Genomic DNA, 27,628 nt, shown 5'->3' on the forward strand with positions numbered 1-27,628 from the left:
AAGGAGGGGAGAGGGGAGGGGGGAAGGAGGGGAGAAGGGAGGGGGAAGGAGGGGAGAGGGGAAGGGGGGAGGGAGGGAGAAAGGAAAAAAGGAAGACAAATGCAGGTAAAATTAACTACATAAGTAAATATAGAAGCCAGTATTTCTTTTTTTTGAAACAGAGTCTTGCTCTGCTGCCCAGGCTGGAGTGCAGTGGCGCGATCTCGGCTCGCTGCCAGCTCCGCTTCCCAGGTTCACGCCATTCTCCTGCCTCAGCCTCCTGAGTAGCTGGGACTACATGGGCCTGCCACCACGCCCGGCTAATTTTTTTTTGTATTTTTAGTAGAGACGAGGTTTCACCATGTTAGCCAGGATGGTCTCGATCTCCTGACCTCGTGATCCATCCGCCTCGGCCTCCCAAAGTGCTGGGATTACAGGCGTGAGCCACTGCGCCTGGCCAGAAGCCAATATTTCTGTATTTTAAGTAACTCTTCTTTTTGTTTCCTTTATGATTTAAAAGACTAATGCATAAAACAATATTTATAGCCTATGTTAATGGGTATATGGTGCATAAAGAGAGTTTGTGACAATATAACAAGGGCACAGTCAAAGAGTTTTGTAGGCTACTAAAGATGAGATTATAATAAATTTAGGACATTAGTTATAATCACTGGGGTAATCACTAAGAAAATAATAAGACTGCACATGGATGTTTATAACAGCTTGATACATAACTGCCAAAACCTGGAAGCAACCAAGAAGTCCTTCGGTAAATGAATGAATAAATAAATTATGGTACATCCACACAATAGAGTATTATTCAGCACAAAACCAAAAATGACCTATCAAACCACAGAAAGACATAGAGGAAACTTAAATGCATATTACTAAGTGAAAGAAACCAATGTGAAAAGGCTACATACTGTAAGATTCCAACTATATGACCATTCTGGAAAAGGCAAAACTACAGAGGAAGTAAGATGAGTGGCTGCGAGGAGTTCAAGATTTAGTGAAAGACCAGGCATAAGTAGCTCATGCCTGTAATCCTAGCACTTTGGGAGGCCAAGGTGGACAGATCGCTCGAGCCCAGGAGTTGAAGACCAGCCTGGGCAACACAGAGAAACCCCGTCTCTACAAAAAAAATAAAATAAGCTGAGTGTGGTGGTGTGCACCTGTACTCCCAGCTACTAGGGAGGCTGAGATGGGAGAATATATATATCTATCTATCTCATAAAAGGGAGCAAGAAGGGAATAAGAAAAGTAAGAGTAGAGGCTGGGCACAGTGACTCACGCCTGTAATCCCAACATTTTGGAAGTCTGAGGTGGGAAGATGGCTTGAGGCCGGGAGTTTGAGACTAGCCTGAGCAACACAGTGAGACCCCACTGCTAGCAAAAAACTAAAAATTAGCTAGGTGTGGTGGCACGTTCCTGTACTCCTAGCTACTCAGGAGGTTGAGGCAGGAGGATTGCTTGAGCCCAGATGTTTGAGGTTACAGTGAGCTATGATCATAGCACTGTACTCCAGCCTGGGCAACAGAGAGAGATCCTGTCTCAAAAATAAGTAAATAAAAACAGAGTAGAAACATTCAATCAAAACCAAAAGAAGGTAGTACTAGAACTCAGAGAAAAAAAGACAAACACTTGTATAAAAAAAAAAAAACAAACCCCACAAAATGACAGAAATAAGCCCTTTCGTTGTATAATAATTTGGCTGGTTTTTGTCCCTGGTTTCTGGAAGACAGCCTCTAAGTCTAAACCTTTGGAATTTCCCCCAGTGATAGGTGTGCCTTTGTTATTCATAGTGGATACCTTAGACCACACCTGATAAGGTGACTCATGGTGGGCCTCTAGACAGTTTCAGGATGGGGGCGGGCCATGCCAGAAAGAATGATCATATCTTCAGGAGGTTGAGGCTTTGAGCCACATATCAGCCTGACCTCCTGACCTAGGTAGGGGCACAAGGCTGGAGACTGAATTCAATCATGTGGCCAATGATTCACTCAATCACACCTATGTAACAAAGCCCCAATGAAAATTCTGCACACCCAATGCTCAAGTGAACTTCCTGGTTGGTGACAGACATTGATGTGTTAGGAGGATGATATATCCTAAGGACACATAAGGTTTGTGTTTGAGATCCTCTCAGATCTCCCCCTTTATGTTTATTTTCTTTTCGCTGCAGTGAGCCATGAAGGTCCTAATTTGTATCCTTTATAATAAAAATGTAATCCTAAGTATAGTGCTTCCCTGAGTTCTATGATTTGTTCCTGCAAATTACTAAGCTGAGATGCTAGTAGAAATCCTGGAATCTGTAGACAGTTGGTCAGGAGTGCATGTAGCCTTGGAAACTCTAAGTTTGCTGCTTGCTTATGAAGTGATGGCAGTTTTGTGGGGGGACTGTGCTATAAACCTATTAAATTTAACCTACCTCTCAGTAGTTACCACCAGGATTATTACATCTTATGGGTAATTACTTTACATGTTTCTCTCTCTTTCTTTCTTTCTTAGAGGTGGAGTCTTGCTGTGTCACTCAGGCTGGAGTGCAGTGGTGGAATCACGACTCACTGTAGCCTCAAACTCCTGGGCTCAGGCAATTCTCCTGCCTCTGCCTCCCAAGTAGCTGGGACTACAGGTGCATGCAACCTCACCTGGATAATTGTCTTAAACTATTAAATTAAACAGCAAACACTGGTCAGATGTGGAGGCACACACCAGTAATCTTAGCACTCTGGGAGGCCAAGGCAGGCAGATCACTTGAGGCCAGGAGTTTGAAACCAGTGTGGCCATCATGGTAAAACCCCGTCTTTACTAAAAATACAGAAATTAGCCAGGTGCAGTGGCACATGCAGATCACTTGAGGCCAGGAGTTTGACACCAGTATGGCCATCATGGTGAAACCCCGTCTCTACTAAAGATACAAAAACTAGCCAGGTGCAGTAGCACATGCCTGTAATCCCAGCTACTTGGGAGGCTGAGGCACAAGAATTGCTTGAACCTGGGAGTGGGAGGCTGCAATGAGAGTGAGACTGTCTCAACAAAAATGAATTAAAAAAAAAAAAAAGACTGACAGAATGGATCTTACAAAACAGAATACAATAATATATAATCTAAAAGGGACTCATCTGAACCCAAAGACAAAACCAAAACCAAGCAGGGGTAGCTGTTATAAAATCAGACAAAACAGACTTTAAATTAAATATTGTTACAGGAGACAAAGAAGGACATTATAAAGGAGTTAAGGTAAAGGTAAAGGAGTCAATCCATCTAGAAGATATAAAAATTGTAAACATACATGAACCTAGCAAAACAGCCCGCAAATATAGGATACAAAAATTTACATAACTGAAGGGAGAAATACAGACAGTTCTACAGAAATAGTTAGATATATTACCATACTTCCAATAATGGACCTATTAGAACATGATCAAAGAAGAATGAAAGAAAAATACTAACTGTTGGTGAGGATCTAGAGATACTGAAACCCACTTTATACATTACTGTTAGAAGTATAAAATAATGTAAATGCTGTGAAGAACAGTTTGACAGTTCCTCAAAATCTTAGATATAGCTAACATATGACCTAGCAATTATACTCCTAGGAATATATCCCCAAATTGAAAACAGATGTTCAAGCAAAAACCTGCACATAAATGTTCATAGCAGCCTACTCACAACAGTCAAAAGGTAGAAAGAACTCATATGCTCTGAAAAATAGGTCAATCAAATATAGTATAGGTTGAGTATTCCTTATCTGAAATGCTTGGGACCAGAAGTATCTCAGATTTTGGAATGTTTATACTATATTATACTTACCGGTTAAGCATCCCTAATCTGGAAATCTGAAATCCCAAATCCAAAATGCTCCAATGAGAATTTCCTTTGAGTATCATGTTGGGTGCACAAAAAGTTCTGAATTTTAGAATATTCCCACGAGTGGAATACTATTCAGACATTAAAAGTGAGTGAAGTACTCATACATACTATAACATGAATGAACCTTGAAAACAATATGCTAAGTAAAAGAAGCCAGGCAAAAAAGGTCACAAATTATATAATTTCTATCATATTACATATCTAGAATAGACAAATCTGTAGAGACAGACAATTAGTAGTTGCTACCAGCTGGGAGGAAGGGGGAATGGGGAGTGACTGCTTAACGGGCATGCGTTTCCTTTCGGGGTGATGAAAATGCTTTGAAACTAGGTAGTGGTGATGGTCACATAATATTGTGAATATAGTAAATGTTTCCAAATTGAATAAAATTAAAATGGTTAATACAACAAATTTTGTTCTATGTGTATCTTATCATAATTAAAAAAATCTATGCACAGGTTTTTCTTTCAATTATTAAATCAGAACCAGTTATAGACAAAAATACACACAAAAAACAACGGATATACACTACATACCTGTTAATGCTGCTGGTTTGGATAGTGTACTATATTGATTTTGTGTAGATATCATACTTTGACGTGGACTTAGTGTTGGTGATGCAGCAACAAGTGAAAGTTCTTCAATAATAATACTGCTTTTGGGATGATTCTTGGGTAGTTCATTTAATCTTTGCTCTAATGAATACTTTAAAAGGTCCAACTTCTGACTTGATTCATTAAATCTTGCTTGAGCCTTGCACAGGGAAAAGACAATTGTTGTCATTTAAATAATCACATACTTTGAATAATGTATTTATTAAACCAAATAAAAATTTTTATTTAAAATTACTTCCGAAAGTGCTTTTCTGTCTGTTACTTTTCCTGAGCCAAGTAATTTCATTACATTCTTTGCACCTTCTGCTACTGCAAACTCTATCCTAAAATGATGCCTTAATTCTTCCATCCGAAGTTCAAGAGGACTTATCACAGGTTTTGCTAGAAGGGAAAAAAAAAATTTAATTGCACCATTTATCTGACTTTCCAATTTGCAGTGATTAAAATCATGAGACGAAATGAATTCCTATAACATTACAATAATTTAGTCCTTACATTAATAAATACTGAAATACAAATATTTGATATGATATTGAAATTCAGAGCCTTTCATTTTTGTCATTACACATCTAAATTACAAATCTGAAAAAAAGATTTTAGAGCTGAAAGATATCCAAATATTGCAACATGGGGAGACTGAAAGTTTCTACTCCTACTCTTAGCAACTAGCTGTAAAGATTTCTTCTGGAATTAAAAAATAAATAAAACAAAACAAAAATAAACAAAAGAAAACAAAGCCATACTCTTAAATAGGTAACAGATTTTTTTAAAAATAAAGACTGATTGTAAGTATTTGATAATCTATTTAAATGAAGAGATACATTCTAGATCAATATCTTCTTGAAACATAAGGGCCAAATATCTAAAAGCATCTATCCAAGTGAAGAGTCTGAAACTCAAGATTAAAAAAAGATAGTAATAATAATGCTTCCTCCCTCTTAACTTTGAACCACTGCCTTGTTCCTACATAAGATTATTTAGCACCATTATGCTCATAAGAAGGAGGACAATTTATTCCATCACCATTATCAAAAGCCAATTCATTAGTCTGGACTGCCTGAAGAATCTGCATTCGTATGACTTCTATTTTTGTCTTGCTGTCCTGGAGCAGTTGCTGAGCTGTACCATGGAGTTTCCGATCCTATTAAAAAAATAAGTTTGAAAAATAAGCAAATAAAGGGAAAAATGAAACATTTTCCTATCTTCTAAACAGATCAAGTGATATATCAGCAAGTGAAAAACAGAGTTAAAAGAATGCTGTTAGCGCTATAATATATCTTATAGATACATTTACTAAAAAAGAGCCATCAAACTTACAGGGTGATAATTGTGAAAAACAACTCCATTAGTTAAGACAGTTTGGGAGAAAAGTAAATCTTATTATGGCTGTGTATTTTTAAAATTTATTTTTTATTGTATATACTTGCAGTGTACATGATGTTTTGGTATGCATACATATAGTGAAATGATTATTACAGTCAAACAAATTTACTGACCCATCACCTTCTACAGTTACCCCTTTTCGTGTGTATGTGTATTATGTGTACCTAAAATATACTCTTAGCATATTTTCAGTATATAATATTAACTATAGTTCACGCTATATATTAGATCTCTGGACTTATTCATCCTACCTAACTCTAAGTATGTACCTTTTGACCAACTTCTCCCCATTTCTTCTTCCTCCCTATTGCTGGTAACTGTATTCTACTCTCTGTTTCTATTTATTCAGCTTTTTTTGGATTCCACAGGTAAGTGAGATCATACAGTATTTTTCTTCCTGTGTCTGGCTTATTTCACTTTGCATAATGTCCTCTGGGCTCACCCATGTTGTCATATATGGCAGTATTCCTTTTAAGGCTGAACAATATTTCATTGTGTATATACACATATATACAAACACACCGCACAATCCATTTATCTGCTAACAGATACTGTAGGTTTGAATCTTATTACTATTTTTTAGAAAATCAAAATCCAAATTCACATTTGTAATTTTCTTATTTTTGCTTTATGCAAAACATAAAGAATTTTCCTTTACTATGATCAATAACTCTAAGACTCAGAAACATAGTATGAAATAAATGTCTCCATGATTAAACCTAAAATAAAAACCTAATCACAGATAGCAATTGTGTTCCAATTAATTATGCTAAGAAAGGTAGAAAACAGCATTTGTCAACCCTGGTGACAATGAGAAAGGTCCCTAGAAACACTTTAATGTCAAAAAATGAGACCTTCTTAATAAAAGCTGGAGAACACTTCTGTCATCTCTTAAGATTTCAAAAAAAAGCTCTGAATTAAGAGAAATAATGTTAATGCCTGATATGGTTTGGATGTTTGTCCCTCCAAATCTCACTTTGAAATGTAATTCCTCAGTGTCTGAAGTGAGGCCTACTGGGAGGTATTTAGGTCACGGGGACAGATCCCTCATGAATTGCTTGGTGCCACCCTCACAGTATGAGTAAGCTCTCATTCTATGAGTTCACGCTGGTTGTTGAGCTGTTTGTTCAAAAGAGCCTGGCACTTCCTCCTCTCTCTCGCTCCCTCTCACCAGATGACAAGCTGGCTGCCATTCATCTTCCATCATGACTGTAAGCTTCCTGAGGCCCTCAACAGAAGCACACGCCAGCACCATCCTTCTTGTACAGTCTGCAGTACTGTGAGCCAAAAATAAACCTTTTTCTTTATAAGTTACTCAGCCCCAGATATTCCTTTACAGCAACACAAATGAATCAATGCAATAGCATACCTCTGCTTAGTTCCAGTAACACTGAATGTGAGTGACAGAAGGAATTATATGCCAAAAAATGACCTACTCAAAGATGTCAATGTCCTAAGCCTCAGAATCTTGTTGGTAAGTTACGTTACATGGCAAAGGAGATTTAAGGTAGCAAATGGAATTGAGGTTGTTAATCATTTGACCTTAAAATACAGAGATTGTCCTTGATTTCCAGATAGGCCCAATGTAATCATAAGGGTCCTTAAGTGTAGAAAAGGGAGGAAGAAGAGGTCAGAGTGATGTGATGTGAGAAAAACTGGACCTGCTATTGCTGGCTTAGAAGACAAAGGAAGAGAGTCAGGAGCCAAGAAGTGTCAGTAGCCTCCAGCAGCTGGAAAAAACAGGGAAACATTCTGCCCTACATCCTCCAGAAGGGAAGGCAGTCTTGCCAACACCTTGATTTAAGCTAAGATTCACTTCAAACAAAATAAGTACAAAATTATAACATAATAAATTTCTGTTGTTTTATGCCACTAAATTTGTGATAATTTGTTACAGCAACTGTAGAAAACTAAGAAATTTTAAAAAGAAATATCAGAAGTTAATGCCACCTCCTGTTTTTAGAGTTGCATTAGTTGTTAAAGACTGGTATCCACACATACATACACACACAAATTGATTAAGCATCAAGTTAGAAAGCACTTATTCGTAAGAAAGGAGAAGCTTTGCGTATTATTTAAGCATCTCTATTTTTAATCACTAAGGCAATCAGTACTAATTTGGAAATAAAATAGCACACAATCAACCTGTATTCTCCTGGAGATTCATGTCTCTTAGAATCCAAGAGACACACTTGATGATGGCAGTATTATTTCAATAAATCAAACACACACTATATGACACTGAATAAAGAAGAAAGAGATTGGAGATAAGGGGAATAAAAGTGAGCTGAAATATACCCTGCTGAATACCAAACTCAGGTTAATATACCATGGAGGAAAAAATAATTGCATATTTATGAAATTTATAAATTTTTCTTCTATTTCTTTCGTATTCCCAAAGTCAGTCATTTAGAAAATAGCTTCTGGCCAGACTGCTGCATAATGACATTTAGGTCAACAACGGACTACATATACTTATGTTTAGATATATTTAGATACGCAAGTACTTACCATTGTGTTGCAATTGCCTACAGTATTCAGTATAGTTACATGCTGTTACTACAGCCTAGGTGCAATAGGCTATACCATGTAGCCTAGTACCATCTAGGTTTGTGTAAGTACACTCTGATATCCGTACAATGATGAAATCACCCACTGATGCTTTTTTCAGAATGTATCCCTGTTGTAATGCAATATGAATGAATTTCTTTGAGGTCATACTAGAGTAAAAGTATTTCAAAGCTCATAATTTAATGGGACAAATGTATTTTGCAGTCAGACTTGAGCCCAAATCTTATTATATATAAACTTGGACAAATTACCGATTTTCTGAAAACCTTAGATTTCTTGCATAAACTATGTAAATTGTGATACCATTCTCTTAAATATAAAACTTTTGTAAGCATTAAACTAAAATTATCTTGCCTAGCACATAATTGGCATTAAAATGTTCTCTTTTAGGACAATAAAAATAATGATTAAGTGTCTTATTCCAATGAAGTTCCAATGTAAATGTATAAATATTAAGTAAACCATATAATATTACTCTCTTCAATTAAGCTACTTCTTTTATTATTTTATTGTCATGCAAAATGAAGTAGTTCCATCATTTTACTTCTTTGGAAATACTCCTTTCTTCACTATTTCAATTCAACATGCAAGAAACAGCACTTGTATTTTATTTTAAAAATAGGTGAATTTTCCCACAGAAATTTCTGGAGGATCTGCAGGATGTCAAAGTATGACGAAACTTTTAAAATGGACTTTGGATATTATCTATCACAGGCAATATATAGTTATTACATATCAGTTTTATGTTTTTAGGCATTCAATGGAATTTTTATTAAGCACATCATATGTACAAGGGAAGAGATAAGGCTGGAGTACATGGACTGGTTTACATATTGGAGAAATCTGACTTTTATGTTGATAAAAATTTTGGGAAAGTTTTTACATATATTAGGTTGAACTACATGAAAATGCCAATGTCTGATTTTGAACTAAAAAAACCCAGCAATTTTATATGGCTCAACCTAATAGACTAAAGTAATGAACTATTAGTAACTGGCACTCTATAATGCTGGTAATTGTATTTGGAATAAATATTTTACAATTATAAGAATAACTAAAAAATTATGCTACTTTCAAATTATGTTTTTTATTTTACAAAAAAAAACCACTTTGTTTTGCAAGCTATAGCGGGACATTACAACACATTACATCACACAGAAAACTTTCAAATAAGCCAATCATTGTTCTTATTAGTACCATCTAGGTAATAAATAGGCCGATCATTCTTATTTTTTTCATCATGTATTTATGTTAAAGTAACATATAGGAAGTAAGCCATAAATTACATGCCACACCCAGTGAAAATACAAATATCAATCAGAATGTTATCCTATGAAGCTAATAATTTGCTAGAAGACATATAAATGATTATTATATGCACTAGGAAGTTAAAAGTAGCTGAAGAAAATTCCAAAGAAATGTGGAATCAGGCCAGGGACGGTGGCTCACGCCTGTAATCCCAGCACTTTGGGAGGCCGAGGCTGGGGGATCATCTAAGGTCAGGAGTTCGAGACCAGCCCAGCCAACATGGTGAAACCCTGCCTCTACCAAAAATACAAAAAATTACCCAGGCATGGTGGTGCCCACCTGTAATCCCAGCTACTCAGGAGGCTGAGGCACGAGAATCACTTGAACCTGGGAGGCGGAGTCTGCAATGAGCCAAGATTACACCACTGCACTCCAGCCTGGGCGACAACCCGGGCGACAGAGTGAGACGCTGTCTCCAAAAACAAACAAACAAAAAAGTGGAATCAATTTTAGTTAAGGGAATCCAGAAAGGTTTCCCGAGTCATTATAATAAATAAGTCTGGAATATGTCAAGACTGGAGAATTTCTCACGTTAAGTGCTTTGACAACAACGACAACGACAACAACAAAACCACTTCCACTAAAGAACTCAAGGGTACTTTTGGAAGTAACTTGATTGTCGTGGTGGTATCACATATGCATACATATGTATAGAAACATCCAAATTAATTGAAATGTATAACTAAATATGTGCAACTTTTTTCTATATCAATTAGATCTCAAAGCTTAAACAGGCAATACTGGAGGATTGGCGGCTGTGGGGACCTGGATGGACAGTCTGGTGTATACATATGTGGAGGCTTGGGGAATACTTAAAACCAATGCAAGATGCTAGTAAGAACCCCAAATTTTAATTAATACTTTGGTTTACTGCCTGAATATATAAACAGGAGACATGTCTTTTTTTTTTTTTTTTTTTTTGAGATGAAGTCTCAAAAACTCTTGGGTTCAAGTGATTCTATAAACAGGAGACATGGCTGGGCACGGTGGCTCACCACGTCTGTAATCCTAGCACTTTGGGAGGGCCAGGCGGGTGGATCACTTGAGGTCAGGAGTTCGAGACCAGCCTGGCCAACATGGCAAAACCCCATCTCTACTAGCAATACAAAAAATTAGCCAGGCATAGTGGTGTGCGCCTTTAATTACAGCTACACATGAGGCAGGCTGAGGCAGAAGAATCGCTTGAATTTGGGAGGAGGAGGTTGCAGTGAGCCAATTGCGCCACTGCACTTGAGCCTAGGCGACAGAGCGAGACTCTGTCTCAAAAACAAAACAAAACAAAACAACAACAACAAAAAACAGGAGGCATGTCTTTAACATGTCTTATCAAGCCCCCAGAGATCATTCCAAAGGACAAAACAAAAACAAACAAACAAACAAACACAACCAATGATGCTGCTTAAAGCCACACTACCAAATAAAGAAATAGCAAGCTATACTACTTATGTAACGGGGTAAAATAACTGTATCCCATTCCTCAGATCCTTGTGCTGACAATAAAAATATGTCAGTCATAAAAGGGATAATATGAAAATAATTATAGTACACACAGATATGAAATAAGAAAAAGAACAATGTGTAAATTATGGGCCAGAGGAAGATAAACGGCCACAAATGGGCAGTGAAGCAGTATCCATTGTTTTAACAGATACTAATTGAGTATTTGTAGCAAACTATTTCAATGTAGTATTGTTTCAGGTATTGAAGATACGGTGATAACCAAGATAATGTCTCTGCCTGCATGAAATTTATATTCTAATGCTGAAAACTGATGATAAATTGATCACATAAATTGTAATTTAAGGTAGTGGTAATGCAATAAGGGTTAAGAAGAGACAGAGGTTGCTATTCATCTTAGGATAGTAGTGAAGAGCTTGCTGAGGTGGTAGCATCCAAGTAGATGACTTAATGAATGAGAAAGCCACAAAAGTACTTGGGAGAATAGATACCTAGGCAAAGACATAGCAAGTGCAAAAGCCCTGAGGTAAGAGTGTGCTTGCTATGTTTAAGGGATAGAAAAGAAGCTAGTGTAGCTAGAGTGTAATGAAAGAGGAAGGTGTTTTAGAAGATGACATCAGAAGCTATAGGTTTTCAGAGTCAGAATAAGAATTTTGGATTTTGTCCTAAGTATGAGGGAAAACCATTGGAAGGTTTTGAAGCAGGAGGGTGAAAATATCTGACAAATTTAAAAAGGACAGCTCTGATTACAACATGCACAAGGGTAATAATTTAATCATGTAGAATCCAATAACCAGAGTTCTGTTGACAATTTTTACTGCCAAACTGAATTAATCATCCCTGTCCCTAAATTTGCTCCCCCTCATGAATTCTCTATCATTATAAAGGGCACCATAATTCATCAGTCTATCCACATAACCGATCTAAGAATAATCTTTGACTCTGCCTCCTTCCTCATATCCAAGATACCAAAAGTATGACTCTTATCTTCACTGTTTTCACTGCTGTTACAAGAAAAAGGAAGCTATTTAACCTGGACTACTGCAAAAAACTACTTAAAGCTACTGCTTGCATATATGACCTTCTTTAATTCTTTAAGTCTGAGGAGGATGGATGTGAACTTTCTTTTTTTTTTTTTTTTTTTTTTTTTTGAGATTTTGAGATGGAGTTTTGCTTTTGTTGCCCAGGCTGGAGTGCAATGGCACAATCTCGGCTCACCACAACCTCTGCCTCCCAGGTTCAAGTGATTCTCTTGCCTCAGTCTCCCAAGTAGATGGGATTACAGGCATGCACTACCATGCCCAGCTAATTTTGTATTTTTAGTAGAGACAGGATTTCTCCATGTTGGTCAGGCTGGTCTCTAACTCCCAACCTCAGCTGATCCACCTGCCTCGGCCTTCCAAAGTGCTGGGATTACAGGCGTGAGTCACCACACGTGGCCGGATGGATGTGAACTTTCTAAACTTGAAATCTGATTGTGTCTTTTCCCTGCTAAAAGGAGCTCCCTGCTTTCAGCAGCTCCATCTGTCTTGTAAGGTAATCACAACTGCTTAATTCTGTGCAAACTACCATATAACCTGGCTTGTCTTTCAGTTATGTTATACCTCTCACTATGCCTCACCCACTTAAAACTCCACTGGTGGGGAAGGGAAAGAAGCCCTACCGGAATCACCTGGAGAACTTTTCCCAAACAAAATGAATCTTTCTGGAGATTCAGATTTGTTTCCCTATGGCTTTTAATTGAAAATGACTACTAGAGTTGACAACTCTTACTATCAGAAATACATTCTACCTACCCTCAGATATGTTAGATAAGAAATACACTAAGAACTTGTACTATAGACACACCAAATCACTTTCATTCCTTAGAACAAGCCAGGCTATTCCACAGTTCCTTACTGTGTATATACTGCATTCACCCACAACACCATCCCTAAAGAGTAATTTTTATTAAATGCCAAATCATTTTTCAAATATCGTTCTAAAACTTAAAAGATTTTATTGGCAGTTAGATGATTATTCTCCACTGTGCTTCCAAAGTCAGTCAAACAAATCACTATTACACACTTTAACTATTTACACGTGATATATCCCCTTTTAAGATAGTGGGTCTCTTAAAAGCAGGATATTATATATTGCGTATATGTATAAGGCACCATCTATGTAATAAGGCACCATCTATGTAATAAGGCACCATCTTTATTACACTTATACCCCAGAGCCCAGCATAATGGCTACCAAACTTTTAACAAAATCCTTAATGAATAAATTAATATTCCACATAATTTCAATTTATAATTTTCCCTAATCTAAAACGATGTACTCTGACCCTTTGAGAAGTTTAAAGATGAAAAATAAAAACAGTTAAGGTGAAATCTAGACAGCAATAACTGGCAGGAATATCTCAGAGGCAATAGTAGTTGCAAATAGGCTTTTGACCTCCATTTGAGTCTTCCTCAAATTAATAAATCTAATTAAAAATAAAAAGCTATGCAAAATTGGCATATTTGTTTTAACAGGATGCTCACAGCCTTGTTCACTTTGGATCTGTGGTTGTTTTAGGTTATCTTTTTGTTTTACTTTTAATATGTCCATAACTCTGTTCAACTTAGAGCAGTGGTTCGTAATCTTTTGTGGGTTAAAGACCACTTTGAAAATAAGGTGTAACCTACAGCCCTTCCTTCCATACAACTATCAACATACACACTTGCTTTTCCTATAACTTCAAAGGGTTCATAAACCCCTCAAACTAGTCCATCCACCCCAGACTTAAACACTTTACTCTAAAGGGCAGTAGCTGCGTTAATTTAATTTAAAAATGCTCAGCATAATGTGCTAAAATCGCAGTTCCAGGAACAAAGTATTTACTTAAAAAAAAAAGGTCAAAATAACATTTTATAAAAATATAAAATCCCCAAAACTAAATGTCAGTGCTAAAAATAACAGCACAAAAAATAACTCTATCATCCGATACAAAATGTTCAAAGTTAGTGAAATAATATCCTATCAAATATCACATCATAAGTAAATAGGAACAAATACATTTCTCTAAAAGTAACAAAAAATTCTTTTGAACTATAACATAAAATCTAATGTTCATAATTAACCTTAAAACATTTATAGAAAGTACACATTTCTCTCTTTTTGGTAACTTCCCCTAATGTCTTTTCTTTCTTTTTTTTCTTTTTTTTTTTTTAGAGACAGGGTCTTGCTATATTGACCAGGCTAGTTTCGAACTCCTGGCCTCAAGGAATCCTCCTGCCTCAGCCTCCCAGAGTGCTAAGTATACAGATGTGAGCCACCGGACCTAGTCTCAAATCTCATTTGGGGTGAGTAGCTAGGATGCATGATTAAGAAAAAAAATTTTTCCCTCTGATTTCAAATTCTTTCTAAACTGAAACAAAAAAAGAAATATGTAAGAACTTCTATTAAGAAATTATTTTAAAAATATCTACTGAAATAAAAAAATTGATTTCCAGAGATAAACATATTTAAAATACATGAGTTGAAAGTAAAAAGGTACATTTTATAACTTTATATCTTTCTCAGAATTTCTGGAAATTATTAAAACTATAGAACCTTAGGCTGAAGAGAACCTTGAGGATAATCTGGTTCAGTGGCTCACAACATTTTTTTTGCTGCATTATACCTAATAACAAGGACATGTTCTTATTACTAAGAATTGCTCCCCATAACACTGATTTTCAGTTAGGAGTTATATGACCATATCAGATCTCCAAGAATGCACAGGTCTAGGCCAAGCAATTATTGATGATGCCAAAATGTCCCATCTTTTCATTGGCCCTCTCCCAAACACTTGGGAGAGTGGTCTATAATGTGGAAAACTCATTACAGACTAAATTCTTTTAGATAATTTCTTTTTAAATAATTTTAGGTTTACAGAAAAGTTGCAGATATGGAAAGCTCCTGTGTATCCTTTACCCATAAGGTCAAATTTTTTATTAACTGGGTCTTGGTAGGAATAAACAATTTATAAAATGTTACCTAAAAAAACAAACAAACAAACAAAAAAACCAAAGAAAAACATGTTTCCAAATTCTTTTATCCATTCTTTCAAATTCTGAGGTCAAAATGATTTCAGATGTCATAATATAGTGTTTAAACAGTGAAATTACCAATTAAAAGCACAAAAATGTGAAAAAAAACAGCACTAAACAGATCTGAAAAAGGATACTTTTTAGTGTACCATAGCTTAAGAAGGCAAAATCACCTTGTTCAACCTCAGCTGGAAACAAGCATGTCATATAATTCAAATTTCCCCCGCTCCTTGCATGTACACAAATGACTGCCAAAGTGCCATGCCACCAGTACTGATGTTGGAGTTACTAATAAATTTTATTGAGTAGGTAAATTTATAACTATGGAATCTGCAAATAATGACTGACTATATAGTTACATTTATTAACTACACTTACCTTTGAAGATCCATTTGAATACATCTGTATCATATTCTCTGCACCTTGTTTTACTTTAAGTTCTATATCCAATTGTTTTTGTAGAGCCTTCAATCTATTGTTGCTAGTAGAACAACGAGGGTCACTATTTGGAGTATCTGGAGTCCTTGGGCAATCTGTAAATAAAATATTGTTAAAATTACTTATTAGAATGAATTGCTGCTTAAAATTGGAAGTTAATATTTTTTCGAATAAACAGCATTTTTCAAACTTTGAGATGAGCCTAAATGAAATCTCCTTATGCTTACAGATAATCCATGAATTCAACCAGTTCATGCAAAAAAAAAAAAAAAAAAAAAAAAACCACGTATCTGAGTTGCAAGACTACTTCCCAGGGTAGATTCCACTTAAAATATAAAAGTGATTATATTAAGTCTGAAACTCAATTAGATGATTGTCCGTGGTTTCTCCAACACTATTATTTTGAACTGACTAGTCTATTCAATAATTAAACTAAATTTCCTACTATAACCTCATTAGCTGGAGAATAAAGCATATTCAAACATGACAACAAATTCAATTAAGGTAATTCTTTTTAAAGAGAACTAAGGGTATCTGAAATACAGTGCTAGCAATGCTTCAAAAATATTGATCCACTGATATCAAATTGATGCAGGGCAGAAGGCGGTTACAGAGGGATGAAAAATTCAAGTCCATAGCCTCTCATAAAGGATACTGTGTTGCTTCTATTTAAAAAACAAAAATAAAACTTCACAGAATAACTTAGGGAGGAGTCCCTTCTCAATTTTCTCGGACAGTTTCCATAGAAATGGTACCAGCTCTTCTTTGCACATCTGGTAGAATTTGGCTATGAATCCATCTTGTTCTGGGCTTTTTTGGTTGGTAGGCTATTCAATTTTGGAGCTTGTTTTTGGTCAGTTCAGGGGTTCTATTTCTTCCTGGCTCAGTCTTGGGAGGTTGTATGTGTCCAGGAATTCATCCATTTCTTCTAGATTTTCTAGTTTATATGCACAGAGGTGTTCATAATATTCTCTGAAGCAGTTGCAACAAAAGTAAAAATTGACAAATGGTATCTAATTAAAGAGGTTCTACACAGCAAAAGAAACTATCAACAGAGTAAACAGACAACCTACAGAATGGGAGTAAAATATTTGCACAAACTACACATCTGACAAAGGTCTAATATCAGCATCCATGATGAACTTAACAAGGAAAAAATAACCCCACTGAAAAGTGGGCGAAGGACATGAACAGATATTTTCAAAAGACACACATGTGGCCAACATGCACATTAAAAAAAGCTCAACATCACTGATCATTAGAGAAATGTAAATCAAAATCACAATGAGATACTATCTCACACCAGTCAGAATGGCTGTTTTTTTTTGAGACAGAGTCTTGCTCTGTCACCCAGTCTGGAGTGCAGTGGCGCCATCTTGGCTCACCGCAACCTCTGCTTCCCAGGTTCAAGCGATTCTCCTGCCTCAGCCTCCTGAGTAGCTGGGATTACAGGCGTACGCCACCATGCCTGGCTAATTTTTGTATTTTTAGTACAGGCGGAGTTTCACCATGTTGGTCAGGCTGCTCTCGAACTCCTGACCTCGTGATCTGCCTGCCTTGGCCTCCCAAAGTGCTGGGATTACAGGCGTAAGCCACTGCACCTGGCTCAGAATGGCTATTATTAAAAAGTCAAAAAATAACAGAGGCTAGCGAGGATGCAGGGAAAAAGCAATGCTTATACACTGTTGGTGGGAGTGTAATTTAGTTCAACCACCGTGGAAGACAGTGTGGAGATTCCACAAAGACCAAAAGACAGAAATACCATTCGACCCAGCAATCCCATTACTGGGTATATACCCAAAGCAATATAAATCGTTCTATCATAAAGACACATACATGTGTATATTCATTGTAGTACTATTCACAATAGCAAAGACATGGAATCAACCTAAATGCCCAGCAATGACAGACTGAATAAAGAAAATGTGATATACACACACACACACACACACACACACACACACCATGGAATATTATGCAGCCATTAAAAAAAAGAGAGAGATCATGTCCTCTGCAGGAACATGGATGGAGCTGGAGGCTATTATCCTTAGCAAACTAATGCAGGAACACAAAACCAAATACCACATGTTCTTTCTTATAAGTGGGAGCCAAATGATGGGAACACATGGACACATAGAGGAGAACAACAGACACTGGGGCCTATTGCAGTGTGGAGGGTGGAAGGAGGGAGAGGAACATGAGAAACAACTATTGAGTACTAGGCTTAATACCTGGGTGACAAAATAATCTGTATAATAAAACACCAAGACACAAGTTTACTTATATAACAAATCTTCATGGGTACCCTTAAACTTAAAAGTTAAAAAAAAAAAGCATAATATGTTGCTTTATAGGTTTCTATGATTTTAGGAATGGGAATATTTTCAAAATCTGTGTTAGTAAAGTCCCTAAAAACTCAAAACATGTGCCATTTAAAGATGAATTTCATGGAAATAAATTTGTCCTAGAGTAAAATAAAAATGGGAACTATTAATACATAAATAATTTATAAATCAATGCCTGCAGATTTTAAAAATTATAATTTTCCAAGTAAATAATTTTCATTTTGCAAAAATAAATAAAACTTCAGAAAGAACCATCTAGTTATTCTGGATAATCCATTATTATTGAAACACTTCTTTCTTTTTTTTGAGATAGTCTCACTCTGTCACCCAGGTTGTAGTGCAGTGGTGTGATCTTGGCTCACTGCAACCTCCGCCTCCTAGGTTCAAGCAATTCTCTGCCTCAGCCTCCCGAGTACAGGTGCCTGCCACCACGCCCGGCTAATTTTTTGTATTTTTAGTAGAGACGGGGTTTTACCATCTTGGCCAGGCTAGTCTTCAACTCCTGACCTCATGATCCACCCACCTCAGCCTCCCAAAGTGCTGGGATTACAGGTGTGAGCCACCGCGCCCGGCCTGTTGGAACACTTACCCTGAATCTGAAATTCTCCATATTTTAAGTTTAGTGTTTTGTATTTTTATCCACACTAGGTCCCTTTACTTCTATAAAAGCTAGAAGACTAGGGTACACCTGGTTCAGGTGATAAGTAATTTGGTCATGACTGGAAAACTGCCTAAACTGCAAGTTACTTTACCTTTGTGCTTCAATGTTCCCTTCACTCCTCTATGATATAAGATGGCGTGACTAATCATTTTAATGAATGTATTTCATATTGTTTTATATTCCCTTTAAAAAATTCACTAATTCAAACACATGCAATTATAATTTGTTAATTAATCTAAAAATATAGATATTAAGGCTGAGGCAGCAGAATCACTTAAGGCCAGGAGTTTGAGACCAGCCTGGGCAACCAAATCAGACACTGTTTCTAAAATAAATAGATGAATAAATAAATAAGAGATACTAGGCTAGGATGTAAAATAACAGTGCTTTAGTTAATGATATCTGCGCAAACACATGTATATGTGCATATAAATCCTTAAAATAACCTTTTGAGACAGATATCCATACTTTACATATCAGGAAACAGGCAAAGCCACACAATTAACTGAATTCAATTCAGGAAAGGTTTCTATTCTAACTGAATTCCCCAAATTACAAATGGGCTGCTCCAAAAAACTGATATAAAATGTAGGTAAGTTTTCAAATCAAATCACAAAAGAGCAACTTAGTATATATCTAGTATAGTGGTTAAGGCTGCCCAGGTCTGAGTTTCAGTTTTGGTACTGAGATTCAGTACAAACCATGTAATACAGGGTAAGGTACTTCACAGCTCTGTGCCTTACTTTCTTCATGTGTTAAATAGTGAAAACAGCATGTAACTCACAGGATTATAGTGAAGATTAAATAAATTACATGTACAGAGTTTAGAAACAGTGTGGTACATAGTAAATATGCAATAAATATTAACCAGCAGTACCCACTGTAGAAAGTGTATCTGTGTTAAATCCATAAATGAACTACACATTCATTATAACAATGACTGAACAGTTCAGATCTGGGAACATTTTAATTTTCTTTCTTTTCTCTTTTTGGATAAATGATATCAGAATCTTGTAAGAAATGTAAATTACACAGAATTTGGTATATAAAGATAGCTTATAGTAAGCACATTTTTTTTTTTACAGAACTGGAATGCATTCAGAATAGAAGGCCCTTAGTTGAGAAGAGTATGAAAGTGTGTTGTCTGTAAAACAGTTGATGGTGTATTTAGCCTAGGATGAGAAGGATAAATGATTCCTGTCTAAACATTTAAATATTTGTCTATGAAAGCTGTCCACTTACTATTTCCCCACAAGACAGAGAATTAGAACCAATGAGTAAAAAGGTAGGAAGGGCAAAAATTTTGTCACAACATAAATTCCTTATGTTTTGGGTTATCTAACAATAAAATGGCTTGTCTTAAAATGTAATAAAGTCTCGTCTCTGGAAGCACTTAAACAAAAAGATTACAATTTGTTAGAGATACTATATAATAGATTCTTAAACATTACAGCAGGTTGTACTAAGATACTGAAATATCCGGCCGGGCATGGTGGCTTACACCTGTAATCCCAGCACATTGGGAGGCCGAGGCAGGTGAATCACAAGGTCAAGAGATCAAGACCATCCTGGCCAACATGGTGAAACCCCGTCTCTACTAAAAATACAAAAATTAGCTGGGTGTGGTGGTGCACGTCTGTAGTCCCAGATACTCGGGAGGCTGAGCAGGAGAATTGCTTGAACCCAGGAGGTGGAGGTTGCTGTGAGCAGAGATTGCACCACTGCACTCCAGCCTGGTGACAGAGCGAGACTCCATCTCAAAAAAAAAAAAAAAGATATACCAATTGATCTGATAGTTTGTGAATTTGTAAAAATACTACATAACACTGTTCTTAAGGAAAAGTATGTCCTCAGTTTTAATAACGATTACGGGAATATAAGAAATAAGAAAATGGTTAAGAACCAGGGCTCTGAGGTCAGAATGCCTGGGTTAAAATCCTGTGGTGGCTACTCATTGGTATGGTCTTGATTACATCCTTACTTAACATCTCTGTGCCACGGTTTCCTTAGCCACAAATTGACGGTTACTGTAAAAATAAAGCCTATATAGTGCTTAGGTCGATGCTTAAAATGTAATAAGGGCTCAATAATATTACAAGTCAGGGCTCAGCTAAGTAGCCAGTATTTCTGCTCATTTAATCTTCACAAGAACTCATAAAGGTTTGCAATGTAACTTCATTTTACAAATAAAAAAATCTGAAACTTAGAGAATTTATTGCAAAGGTCACAAAAGTGTACACCAACGCAGAAATTTAACCTTAAATATGTCTTATATAAAGTAAACTTTATAAAGTTCACTTTTTTTTCCCATTTAGAAATCAGAGAAACAACACTGCTGTCATCCTTGGATTTCATCTATTTTCCCCTTTAACCTGCTTTCCTACACACTACTTTTCTTCTCTCCAATTTTCTTCCTTGTACGTTATAGTAAATTTGAGCATTATAAAACATACAGTTGCCAGTATATTTCTTAAACTCTTTCTCATAGGGAAACATATTTCAAAACAAGGATAACTAGAACTCCCTACTCCTCATTAATACTCTCACCATTCAAAAAAATTTTTAAAAACTCTATAAAATGGTAATTATTTTTCTACTCTAACAACTGCCTTTACATTATAAAAAGAGGTGAATCTACTCTTAAATACATACTTCGCTGGCTAAAGAAACTAAACCCCATGATTACAACAAAAAACAAATTTCCATTTGCTGCATATATTGCTAATATTACTGAAAAAGTATTTTCGGGGGTATTATAAGAAATTATGCATGCTTCTAACCTTCTAAACATTATTATACAATTCAAAATGTATGTTATACAAATTCAATAAACTTGCTTTAATGTTTACATATTAGATCAAAGAGATTTTAGGCATGTCTGGATTACAGTAGACAATGAAAGTCGCATCTTTACACACATTTAGCCAATATAAATTGTTGTGCTTTAAGATGGAACGTAGACAAGACTAATTCCTCCACCAAAATATTTTTAATAGCCATGTCTACCAAATACAGTCCCAACTTCACGGTTAGGCATTAAAGGTCTTATGCTATCTAGCTCCAAGCTAATTCTCCACTACTATTTTTCATTGTCAAATTCTGTGTTCAAAACCTTTCTAATAAAATGCGATTGCTTTCTTCAATACTATTGTTAGTTTAGGCATTACTTTCTCCAGAAAACTTTCCCTAACCATTTTCTAGTCTAACATGTCTTGAAGTATACTTTCGTCCCTCCATTGAAATGTGTACTACACTGTATTATAATGATCTGTTTTCACATCTGTTTTTCCTCTGCGACTATAAGCATCTTGAGTGCTAAGATTTGCTCTTAGACTGAGTTTAATAGCAGACCAGACACAGAAAAATAGCAGATTAATACTGAAAAATAGCTAAGTTTTTTAAAAAAGAGAAAGAGAGGAAAAATGAGACATAAAGAGACACAGAGAAAAAAAAATAAGCTCCAATATATCTTATGGTGTTTCGGAAGAAAAATAGTGATTTGAAGACAATACATAAAGAGATAATGACTATCATCTTTTAAGAACTAATAAAAATGCCAATCCATAGATTCAAGATACCCAATCAACCCCAAGCATAAACATATAAAGGAAAAAAGTCCACACTTGGATACGTCATGGTAAAACTTCAGAACATCAAAGACAAAGTCTTCACAGCAGTCAGAGAAGGGTACCTTCAAAGGAATTACAGTTAAATTTATGGCAGTTTTCAGCAACAACACTGAAAGCTGGAAGAAGGTGAAATGACAGCTACTTTATGTTAAAAGATACAACTGCCTCCTTAAATTGCGATATGGTTTGGATCTGTGTCCCTGCCCCAATCTCATGTCAAACTAGCTTCCCCAGTGTTGAACATGGGGCCTGGTGGGAGGTGACTGGATCATGGGTGTGGGTCTTTATTGAGTGGTTTAGCACCATCCCCTTGGTGCTGTTCTCACAATAGTGAGATGTGGTTGTTTAAAAGTGTGTAGCCCCTCCCACTCTCTCTCTCTTGCTCCTGCTCCGACCATGTAAGACGGGTTTGCTTCTCTTTCGCCTTCCACCATGACTGAAAGTTTTCTGAGGCCTCCCCAGAAGCCAAGCAGATGCCAGCATCATGCTTCCTGTACAGCCTATGGAACCATAAGCCAATTAAAGCTCTTTTCTTTATAAATTACCCAGTCTCAGGTATTTCTTTACAGCAGTGCGAGAACAGACTAATAAAGATTGTATATATCCAATGAAAATATCTTTCAACAATGAAGACAAAATAAAAACATTATGAGACAAAGATGAAAGAGTTTTTCACAGACTTATTAAAAATTTAAAAATGCTAAAGGATGTACTCTGGGAAGAAGAAAAGTGATAATTGGTAGGTCAAAAAAGAAATAACGAAGAACAGATAAAGTGGCTTAGATGTGAGTGATTTTAAAGGACCACTATATAAACCAATAAAAAAGTCATGAAGGGCTTTTTAAAAAATATAATTACAATGGCAAAAACTGCAATTACTTTTGCACCAGCCTAGTAAGACGGTAAAATATAAGCTAGGGTGTAGGCAAATAAAAGCATTCTAAGGAGTTGAAATTGTCTGAGAGATTAAAAACAGCAATTAGACTATTGCCTTTGATAAGTATGCATGATGTACTATCTAAATGAATCAATTTCCAAAACAATTGAACTTTTAATAATTGATTCTTAAAAAATAGTCTAAAAATGACAAGAAAGAAAAAGAAACATTAAAGGCACAAAATAAGATACTAAATATAAACCCAAATATAATAGTAATCATTTAAATAGGCTAAATGATCCAGGTAAAAGAGATTATTAGACAAGGTAAAAACAAATGAATAGAATAAATCCAACTATATGCTATTTTAAGAAACATATTTAAAACACGATACAGAAAAGCTGAAAGTAAGGAAATGGAAGAAGGGTATTCCACACAATCACTAACCTCAACCCACAACCTATATTAATAACAGACAAAAGATACTTTAAGGCAAAAAATACTTCAAGACAGAAAGATTACAGGTAAGTCATTTCATTTTAATAGAAGGTTCAATTCACCAGAAATATGCATCAATTCTAAATGTGTAGGTGTTCAATTACGTGGAACAAAATAAAGAAAAAAGTGGCAAATTTTTAAAAAATACAGCAAATCTGTATTCCACTAAATTTTAATACAGACAGTTCCAGCACAATTACAAATCACAAAGCTCGCTCAGAAAAAAATTCACCATGAATGAGAAAAAAATTAGAGGACTAGCCTCGTAAAGATTTCACTTACTGTACTTATCCTATACAGACTGTGAAATAAGTATGTTAAATATGTAAAGCTAAATGCAAGGGGTATCAACTGGGACAAGAGACTATCAAAAATTACCAAGATTAACAAAATAGAACCTCTAGCATTAAAAAAAAGTAATAACAAAATTAGAAACACAATATTTGATAAAGAGTAAGTTTGATACAGGTGAAGAAACTATTCAAGAAATGGAGATAGATTTGAAGAAATTAATATGCATCTAAAGTTCCCAAAAAACTACGTAGAAGGAAAACAGGAGGTACAACATTCAAAGGGACAGAGGCTAACAATTTCCCATAATTGATGAAATACATAAATCTCAGATTTAAGAAACCCAACAAATCCCAAGCAAATCAAATGAAACGAAATCTACGCCATTTTACTCCAAGTCCAGAACACTGAAGACAAAGGATATCTTAAAAGAAACTAGATGATCTACATGGCTTCAACCATGAGACTGGCAGCTGTTTCCTCAACACGAGTAGAATCCAGATGACCACGAAATAAGTTTCTAAGTGTTGAAAGAAAATAGATGTCAACTTAGAATTGTATATAAAAGGGAAATTGTCTTTCTAAAGTATCTACTGTACTTTAGGAAGTACAAGAAAAGATCATTCTAGAAGGTAGGTCTGAGAAGCATGAAGAAATAGTGAACAAAGAAAATGATCAGCATGTGGTTAATTATAAACCAACAATGACTATATAGAATAATGTTTAGATCTAATTTGTGGAATTGAAGCTAAAATGATATAAATAGAACATGGCCAACAACAGCAGGTAAGTATTCTAAGTTTATTACATAATATGGAAAGTTGATTTGCCATTCAAGAATCTAGTTGACAGACAAACTATGCAAGTTATTTTGGACAGAGGGAACTTAATACAGGGAACTAGTTATATCATATACAGCCAAGCATTATGCAAAGGACAACCCTGTGTACAGGTGGCAGAATTCCACTTCTCAAAGAGGTTAGAGTCAGGTGTGTGTATGTGTAAATATATAATATATGTATATATAAAAGGGACACCTTGTATGTACCTGTATGTACGTGTGTCTACACATACCAGAGTGTATGTGTGTATATACGAACATTTTCAAACTTACTGCAAAGTTGAATTTTACACTGAGCACCTATATACCCATCACCTAGATTCTGCTAATCTATACACACACACATGTGCATAAGTATAGAGAGGTAAAAAGAGAGGTAAAAAAAGAAAACATAGGGATAGGAGAAAAAAATTAGAGCTGGGATTAGTAGCAGAAAAAGTTGAAATAATAGAGGCAGATGCCAGACCATTTGAAAGGCATCTCTACCATGCTGCAAATTTGTACTGTATTCTGTAGCAAATGAAGATCCACTGAAAAGTTTAAATCAAGAAACTAACAGGACTGAATCTGAATTCTAGATTTAAAAAAATGCTGGCAGCAGTGTTTATGTTGAATTAAAGAAATACTGAACTTGTACGCTGTGGCAATAAAGATGAAGAAGAGATACAGATTTGAGACCTGTTATCAGAGGTAGAATCTATAAGGCTTGGCAACTTACAAACTTACAATGAAGGTTGAAGGTGGGGAAAAAAGGTTTTAAAAAGTCAGGTTTTAGTTATAGATTATTGGGGTCATGCACTAACGGGGCAGAAAACACAGAGAAAGATTTAGAGAGAGCGGTCCAAGAAAAGAAGAGTTCAATTTTAGACATGGTAAGAGGCAAAGCCAACAGGACATCCAGGTAATATCCAAAAGGGTGGCTATAAACTATCAGATGAAGCCCAGAAAACACAGCCTAGCTGGAGATACAGCTTTGGAAGTCACCAGAAAAAAGGATATGATTAAAATTTCCTTAGGGATAAGATTTCCCAAGGCCAGAATAAAGAGTAAATACTGAGTTTGTTAGATTCCCCCAAAACGTGTAAAGCAATAAATAGATTGCTGTTTCTGGTGCTTTTAGTATTTTCTCTAAAACCACAACTCAGCAGTTGGCTTACAAGATGAAACAGAGTTCTAGAACACAGGAGCAATCCTGATCCTTCTTAGAGGACTTCTGACTACTTAAGGTCTAGCCTTACCCTGATTCCTTGATTGTATTGGAGATTAGGAATATGGTTTAATTCTTGAGTCTTTACTTCCCAGACCCAGGAAAGCCTCCTCAGACTTTATTTTACATCCAAGTGGGGTTTCACGTTCAAATTTAGATGGCCTTGGATACCTCATGCTTTTTCTCAAGCTATCAAAATACCGTGTTCACAAAACACCCTAGATAGGGTACATATTGTCTGTCCCTCTCATTCTACAAATGAGAAAACAAAGGTCTCGACAGGTTCCAGGTGGTATACACCACACAATCATTTAATAGTGCAGCTGGATGACATCTCAGATGATATAACCTTTGGTCTTTATTTTATAGCAAGCTGGCTCTCTATGTCCAAAATTCATAAAGTGGTACTTGTATAGCCACGATATCTGCTTATGAAACACTGTTTACTGCATTAAACAATTAAAGAGGAACTATACTAATAGCTGAAATAAACTTAGCCAAATCTAAATTAATAAGGTTAATATACAAAATCACTAGCTTACTATTTATCTATATTCTTAACATACTTCTTCCTAAAAGTCTCTAAGTTACTATTTTAAAAATAAACTGCTCCAGAATCTTGCCATGTGTTACCATTATGTTAACTTTACACTTCTCCTAAAGTCCAACTTTCTTAAACAAAGATACTTTACCTTTTACAGCCCTCTGGAACCTGCTAAGGTTGTAATGAATGCTAAATAATTAAAGGAAGCTTCATTGGTTATTTTATATACTTGGGATAGCCCTTGTCATATATCAGCAACTGAACTAATTTTGGCTAAATATTTTATAACTAATACCACCTCTGGTTTAAGCTTTCTTAATATGTTACAAAAATAGGCACGGGTAACACTATATATATGTTTTTTGAGATGGAGTCTCGCACTGTCGCCGGGCTGGAGTGCAATGGCTCGATCTCGGCTCACTGCAACCTCCACCTCCTGGGTTCACGTGATTGAGTTAGAATAATTTTTAAGGTAAAACAAGCAACCTAGGTATAAAAATTGCAGAACTGCCTCTATCTGCAATATCTTAATGTTTGAAAACTGCACCTATCATCTCCTAGTAGAGAAGACTTCTTCATTCTGTACATAACTCTGTACCTAGGGCATGCACTGTTCTTTTGTAAATTCTCCTTAAGATGGTGCTGCTCTATTTTTATTTCCTCTCTCTATGACAATAATGTATATTAACTACTACATACTTGTTAGACTGGTTAATAAAATATATTAACAATACCAAGTGCTGAAGAGAATGTGGAACAACCAGAATTCTCATTCGCTGATAGTGGGAATGAAAAATATCACTACTCTAGAATATATCTGGCAGTTTATTTCCTTCTTTTTAAAGACCAGGTCTTGCTCTGTTGCCCAGGCTAGAGTGGCATGATCATGGCTCAATGTAGCCTCAAACTCTCAAGTAATACTCCCACCTCAGCCTCCCAAGTAGCTGGGGTTACAGGTGCACATCGCCATACTTGGCTAATTTTTAAATTTTTCGTGGAGATGAAGTTTCACTATGTTGCTCAGGCTGGTCTCAAACTCCTGAGCTCAAACGA

At 35.9% G+C, this 27,628-nt stretch overlaps 1 protein-coding gene across 3 annotated transcripts in view; it reads right to left on the reverse strand.

Moving 5' to 3' along the window:
• The window catches only part of PKN2 (protein kinase N2), a 153,556-nt gene that overhangs the window by 59,860 nt on the left and 66,068 nt on the right, over nucleotides 1–27,628 (reverse strand). For all 3 annotated transcript variants that reach the window (XM_054477452.2, XM_063653103.1, XM_063653123.1), the window contains 4 exons: nucleotides 15,623–15,777; nucleotides 5,490–5,607; nucleotides 4,702–4,847; nucleotides 4,389–4,605 (listed from right to left, as the gene is read on the reverse strand). In XM_054477452.2, coding sequence (XP_054333427.1) covers nucleotides 4,389–4,605; nucleotides 4,702–4,847; nucleotides 5,490–5,607; nucleotides 15,623–15,777 — 636 coding nt within the window. The remainder of the gene's footprint in view (nucleotides 1–4,388; nucleotides 4,606–4,701; nucleotides 4,848–5,489; nucleotides 5,608–15,622; nucleotides 15,778–27,628) is intronic.

Source organism: Pongo pygmaeus, chromosome 1 (assembly GCF_028885625.2).
Source record: "Pongo pygmaeus isolate AG05252 chromosome 1, NHGRI_mPonPyg2-v2.0_pri, whole genome shotgun sequence".
Taxonomy (NCBI): Eukaryota; Metazoa; Chordata; class Mammalia; order Primates; family Hominidae; genus Pongo; species Pongo pygmaeus.